This window comes from Pipistrellus hanaki (assembly GCF_964339955.1).
Source record: "Pipistrellus hanaki genome assembly, chromosome: 10".
In the NCBI taxonomy this organism is placed as follows: domain Eukaryota; kingdom Metazoa; phylum Chordata; class Mammalia; order Chiroptera; family Vespertilionidae; genus Pipistrellus; species Pipistrellus hanaki.
This window is the reverse complement of record NC_140512.1, coordinates 35,033,847-35,039,846: the sequence shown is the minus strand read 5'-3', so window position 1 is coordinate 35,039,846 and position 6,000 is coordinate 35,033,847. Positions and strand designations below refer to the sequence as shown.

At 36.6% G+C, this 6,000-nt stretch overlaps 1 protein-coding gene across 2 annotated transcripts in view; it reads right to left on the bottom strand.

The window, feature by feature from the left end:
- Nucleotides 1–566: 566 nt before the first annotated feature.
- Nucleotides 567–6,000, bottom strand: part of SCIN (scinderin) — a 50,850-nt gene continuing 45,416 nt past the window's right edge. The window contains exons 11-13 of one of the 2 annotated variants that reach the window (XM_084897101.1): nucleotides 3,133–3,210; nucleotides 2,213–2,273; nucleotides 567–1,802 (exon numbers count right to left, since the gene is read on the bottom strand). In XM_084897101.1, the coding sequence (XP_084753227.1) occupies nucleotides 1,675–1,802; nucleotides 2,213–2,273; nucleotides 3,133–3,210 (267 nt within the window). In that variant the 3' untranslated portion in view covers nucleotides 567–1,674. The remainder of the gene's footprint in view (nucleotides 1,803–2,212; nucleotides 2,274–3,132; nucleotides 3,211–6,000) is intronic. The other variant, XM_084897100.1, reaches the window with a different exon arrangement.

Here is a 6,000-nt window from a genome sequence, read left to right as displayed (position 1 = left end):
TTCTTACAGTTTCTTGAGGTGGAAATTTAGATCACTGACGTAAGGTCTTTCTATTTATCTGTGTTAGGATTTATGCTATAAACCTCCTGTTAAGCACTGTGCTTGTTGTTTCCCACATATTTTGGTGGGCTGCTTTTAATTTTCATTGAGATGAAAATATTTTTAGATTTCCCTTGTGATTTCTGTTTTCATCTAAATATTTGAGGATTAGCCAGATATCTCTGTTATTGATTTCTAGTTTACTACATTGTGGTTGGAGAACATGGTTTGTATAACTTCAATACTTTACATGTGCTGAAATTTGTTTTTTGGCCCCAAAATTTTCTCTTTGTGCATATTTTAAATGCCTTTAGAAAACGAATCTATATGTTTATTTTATCCCCCTGAATGCCCTTTCCAGTATATGCTATTTTGAAGTCAATTTTTTAATGGTCTCACAAAATTTCGCTCAAAAATGAGTAACTATATTATATGAAGCAAGGCAAGGTCTATAAAGCACTCATAGCTGAGGATGCAATATATATGTTTTACTTTTTAACAATAACAATAATAATAAAATGGCTTGATTTAAAAAATTAACTAAAATCTTTCATAATTATGTAAGCATGGAAAGGTTGTCTAATTTTGACTATTTACTGAATGAGGATGATTAAGAAATGCTAAATTGCCCGGCTAGAGTGGCTCAGTGGTTGAGCGTCAACCTATGAATCAGGAGGTCATGGTTCAATTCCCGGTCAGGGCACACACCAGGTTGTGGGTTCGATCCCCACCTATACTGGGGCATAGAAGGAGGCAGCCAATCAATGATTCTCTCTCATGATGTTTCTATCTCTCTCTCCCTGTCCCTTCCTCTCTGAAATCAACACAAATTAAAAAAAAAAGAAATGTGAAATTCATTTATTTATGCATAAAAGGATTTAACATTAAAATTAATGTAATTAACTCACATATCACATTTGAATAAAATGTTACAACAAACATACTTTTTCAAAAAGATGTATTTTAATGATGGGAGACTGTATGGGAATGATAAACATGTACTTTCAAATATATATATATATATATATATATATATATATATGAAACAGAATACAAATTGTTTTGTCATGAAAGAGCTGTGCTTTCAAAGGCTTTTAAAAAGGCACAAAAGGTGAAGTTTCTCCTGGAAAATGACACTTAGGAATTAATGGCATCAAAATCACATTGGCTAAAAAAGGAAAACAAACTTTTAAAGACATAATAACAAACTGTACTGCAAACATACTCCTTGTTTGAACACGTAGAAAGGAGAAGAGCCGAAGAAACATTATGGCTGTTTTCTCTGGCACGTTAAAGAACAGCTTTGGCTAATGGCTCCCGAATACTAAGATTTTCCGACAAACTCCCTTAGCTTGTGCCTAGTTTTTCACCTTTATAGATCATATAAAAAGACAGAAATCAATGTCAAGCACAGCCAGTAACGGTCCATAACAAAAGTTTAATTTTGGTTATCTATTGACATCAGAAAATTCCAGTTTAAAAAGAATATCAAACCAATCCTAGGCATTAAAAAATAGCCATAGAGCTGGGGCTAATTTTCTAAAGTCAAATAAACAACCCCCTTCTACTCCCCCACCACCACCCCAAACTGGAATAAGACAGCCACAATGTTTGTTTACTCCTCCAAAAACCAGTTTACCACCTGCTGGAATCCCAGCCCAGAAACCAGCCTGTGAATGTGGGTGGCTCATAGCCCTGTTTTATTATGATAATTGGCGTCCTCCGGTCTCTTCCAGAAGGGTCTGTCTCAAGGTACATTTTGGCTAAAAAGAAGCACAAAGACAAATAAAGTTTAATTAATTAGTCTCCATTAAAGTAGCTACAGAGTGAAACGTTTTTCAATAAATGTAACAAATTAAATCTTCCTTGCCCCCAAGTAGTCAAATATTGTTCCATATAAACAATTACTTATAGATTTCTCTCATCTACTATAGAATGTACCATGCGAGTTTCATTATTGCCTGAAAAAAAAAATCCAAACTTTATGGAATTTATACTTATGGTATGTTTTCAATAACAAAAATTGTGCCAGAAAAAAAAAAACCACAGGATCCTTCAAAAGGAATTAAAAAAAATAAAACAACCTAGGTTATAACAATTATATAGATTTTACTATAACTATAATAAAAAAAAGTGAATTAAAACATTTCAGGATTATTGATATCTAGCTTACCAGACTTCACAGATTCTGACTTCTCAACTTCATTGGCATCTTTGCCGATCCAAACAAAAATCTGAAAAATGAAACCATATATCGTATTGGAGGAATGTTGATTCAGTGCGGGGCCCCATGCAAAGTCCTCCTCACACACTGCTCTTTAAACCTTCACAGCCTCACAGGTGAGAAATGTGGACACAATTGCCCAGACGTTCAACCACTTTCCCGTGTCTACACTTCTTAGGAGCCTCCTACAACTTCTGTCCAGACAAGTTTCAGTCCAGATTTCACAGTCTGATATTTTGTGTTTACATAGTGTTTCCCAGTTAATAAGATGAACATTCTCAAAAACAACTTAGGAATTGATTAATTTTCTTTTGCCCTCTCCCCTGGGGTGTGAAAGACAATCATCCCATGTTATCCTGGGGAACCACACTTAGCTTGTCTATGGCACTCCAGACTCCCTTGAGGAACTTCTGATTGAAGCTTCGTGTTCTCCTATAGTACTGTATTCTCTAACAATTTGGTAAAAGTGCTTGAATAATTAAATACTGGTGTTTTATTTAAGCTGATGTAATAATACATTCTATTGTGTCCTTCTCCTTCTTAAATATGTAGGTTCTCCTTAATTACCTTATATGGAAATCATTTTAAAGCCACTTGTTGGCAGGAAAATTTTGGTCAGATTAGTTCTGATTGTGTTCTAGTTTATTCTGAAAGGGTTGGGATATTTGCTTGCAGGGTGGAGAACAAGCTACAACAGTCTGGTAGTGTACATGAGAAGTATGAGGTATAATTGAACATAACATTATATTAGTTTCAGATGTGTAACAGAATGATTCGGTATTTATATCTATTGTGAAATGATCACCACAACAGTAAGTCTAGTTAAACAAGACCCTAAGGGGTAACATAACTGAATGCCTTAGTTTTACCTGTTCCCATGTATCTAACAACATGACGTCATCTTCTGCTAAATCATCCTGGGTGAACTCTCCTGGGACCTCTTCAATCTGAAATGTATAAAAACACTTTATGACCAACCCATCAAGAAGTAATTTTTCTAATATATAGACAAGTTGCTTCACAGATTCATGCTGCTTTCCTAACATAAATACTTTTTTTTTTTTTTTTTTTGCATTTGTGGGCAAAAGAAAAATGTTCTGTGGGTAGTAACCACACAGGGTGATCAGATCACACATTTCTAACTGGGCAGATCATGGTGGACAGCCATACTCCAGACCTGTAACTTCTTTAGGGAAAAGTCTAAGCCAGCGCTGTCCGTTATTCTTGTGCATCTGGGTTAACACCGCTTGGAAACGCCAGAAGCAATTCTCCTCAAAGGAGGTCTTGACTGTAGGTAACATAGACTTGTCACCGATCCTGTAATGTAGTCGCCACCTTGCTTTTTCCCACCTCCATGTAACCTTCCTTGCGTTCCCTCCTTAGCTTCCAATGCACAAAAGCTGCTGCACAACTGCTATTCCCAGGAGCGTTGAGATCTGCTCCTGGCACATGTTGTCAGTTTTGGCTCAAACTCTTGTAAAAATTCTCTACAGGTTTGGACATTTCTCATGTCGACACATTTGAGTTTACGGTCTGGGTATTAAACTTCTTTCTCTTTGTAGGTCAAGGTTATTTTAATAAAATCAATAGGTTTGGTCATTTTTATATATCACCAAATTCTCAATAAGATGAGATTATAACATAATATTCCATATGCAAAGTTTCATTATTTTTGAGTGGGTTAAACTGTATTCTCTATAGCTAACATTAAAGGGTTTGAGGTTAGTTTAACACATCCAGTACCAGCGAATATGTTTTTATTGATTTTAGAGAGAGGAGGAAGGGAGAGGTAGAGAAAAACATTGATATGAGAGAGAAACATTGATCAGTTGCCTCTTTATACACAGGGACTGCACCCTGACTGGCATGGAACCTGCAACCTGGGTATGTGTCCTGACTGGGAATCAAACCCAAGATCTCTTGGTATGTGGAATAATACTCCAACAAACTGAGGCACACTTGTTAGTGAAAAGTTCAATGTGTTTAAAGAATTCTGGATAAAGTCCCCTTGATTCTTAGGAAAGTGTGGTAGATTGGATTATAGTTCCCAACTCTTCACTCCTTCCATCTGCCATGTGACTTCGCAGTCCAGTCCAGGAGGCAGAGTGGACTGTGGCCTTGGCTGTGTCATATTAGCTGGTGTGACTCAGCAGGGCCCTCTTGTGCCCCTGGAGTCTGTCATGGGAAACACAGGCATGAACCTAACCTGCAGCCAACGGAGAACCTCCCAGCTGTGCCCAGCCCACAGCAACCTGATCCTAGGTCCGTGGTCAGCAAACTGCGGCTCTCGAGCCACATGCGGCTCTTTGGCCCCTTGAGTGTGGCTCTTCCACAAAATAACACGGCCTGGGTGAGTCTATTTTGAAGAAGTGGTGTTAGAAGAAGTTTAAGTTTAAAAAATTTGGCTCTCAAAAGAAATTTCAATCGTTGTACTGTTGATTTTTGGCTCTGTTTGACTAATGAGTTTGCCGACCACTGTCCTAACTGATCTGTAGTCCTCTTAGCAAGACAATACATATACTGTATGCTGTAACTGATGACATATTGAGTTTGTTATACAAAATAAATAAATAAATAAGCAAGCAAACGAAGAGCTATCCATTTACAAAGGACAAGGAATTTTTTTATATTATCTTTTAACAGAATATTTGCTAATCACATAAAGGTAAAAATAAAACACAAAAAAAACCCCTTTAAGTATTATGTACTTTGTGCTATGCACTGTTCTAACCCTTTATATGCAACAACTAATTTAATATTCACAACAACCCTATGAAGAAGATACTAGGATTAGCCCCATTGAACAGATGTGAAAACTACAGCACAAAGACGGTAAGTAAGCAGCGTAAGGTCACATAGCCAGTAAATATTGGGTCGGCAACTAAGTAATTGCGGGTTTCACACATATATGGCTTCAGTTGAATTTTTAGGTTTGCAGACGTAGTACAAATGTAAAACACATTTTGTTATTTGATAGTTGGCTATTCAGCTGTTAATCAGTAAAAAAAGTTTTTTGATCTGTTTTGTAGTTTTCGTTTGGCGTTCGTTAAAAAATGGAAAATCAAAAGGAACATTTTCGTCATATTTTGCTTTTTTATTTCCTCAAAGGGAAAAACGCATCGCAAGCTCATAAAAAGTTATGTGCTGTTTATGGTGACGAAGCCTTAAAAGAACGGCAGTGTCAAAATTGGTTTGCCAAATTTCGTTCTGGTGATTTTTCACTCAAAGATGAAAAACGCTCTGGTCGTCCAGTTGAAGTTGATGACGCCCTAATCAAAGCAATAATCAATTCGGACTGTCACAGTACAACACCTGAGATTGCAGAGAAGCTTCATGTATCACATACATGCATTGAAAATCACTTAAAACAACTTGGCTATGTTTTAAAACTCAATACATGGGTTCCTCACGAAATTAAAGAATCACAGTTAACGCAACGCATTAGCAGCTGCGATTTGCTAAAGAAACGTAATGAAAATGATCCATTTTTAAAACGACTGATAACTGGCGATGAAAAATGGGTTGTTTACAACAATATCAAGTGGAAAAGATTGTGGAGCAGGCCAGGTGAACCAACTCAAACAACATCAAAAGCTGATATTCATCAAAAGAAGGTTTTGTTATCAGTTTGGTGGGATTACAAAGGAATTGTCTACTTTGAACTCTTACCACCCAACCGAACGATCAATTCTGATGTCTACATTGAACAACTAACGAAATTAAACAATGCAGTTGAA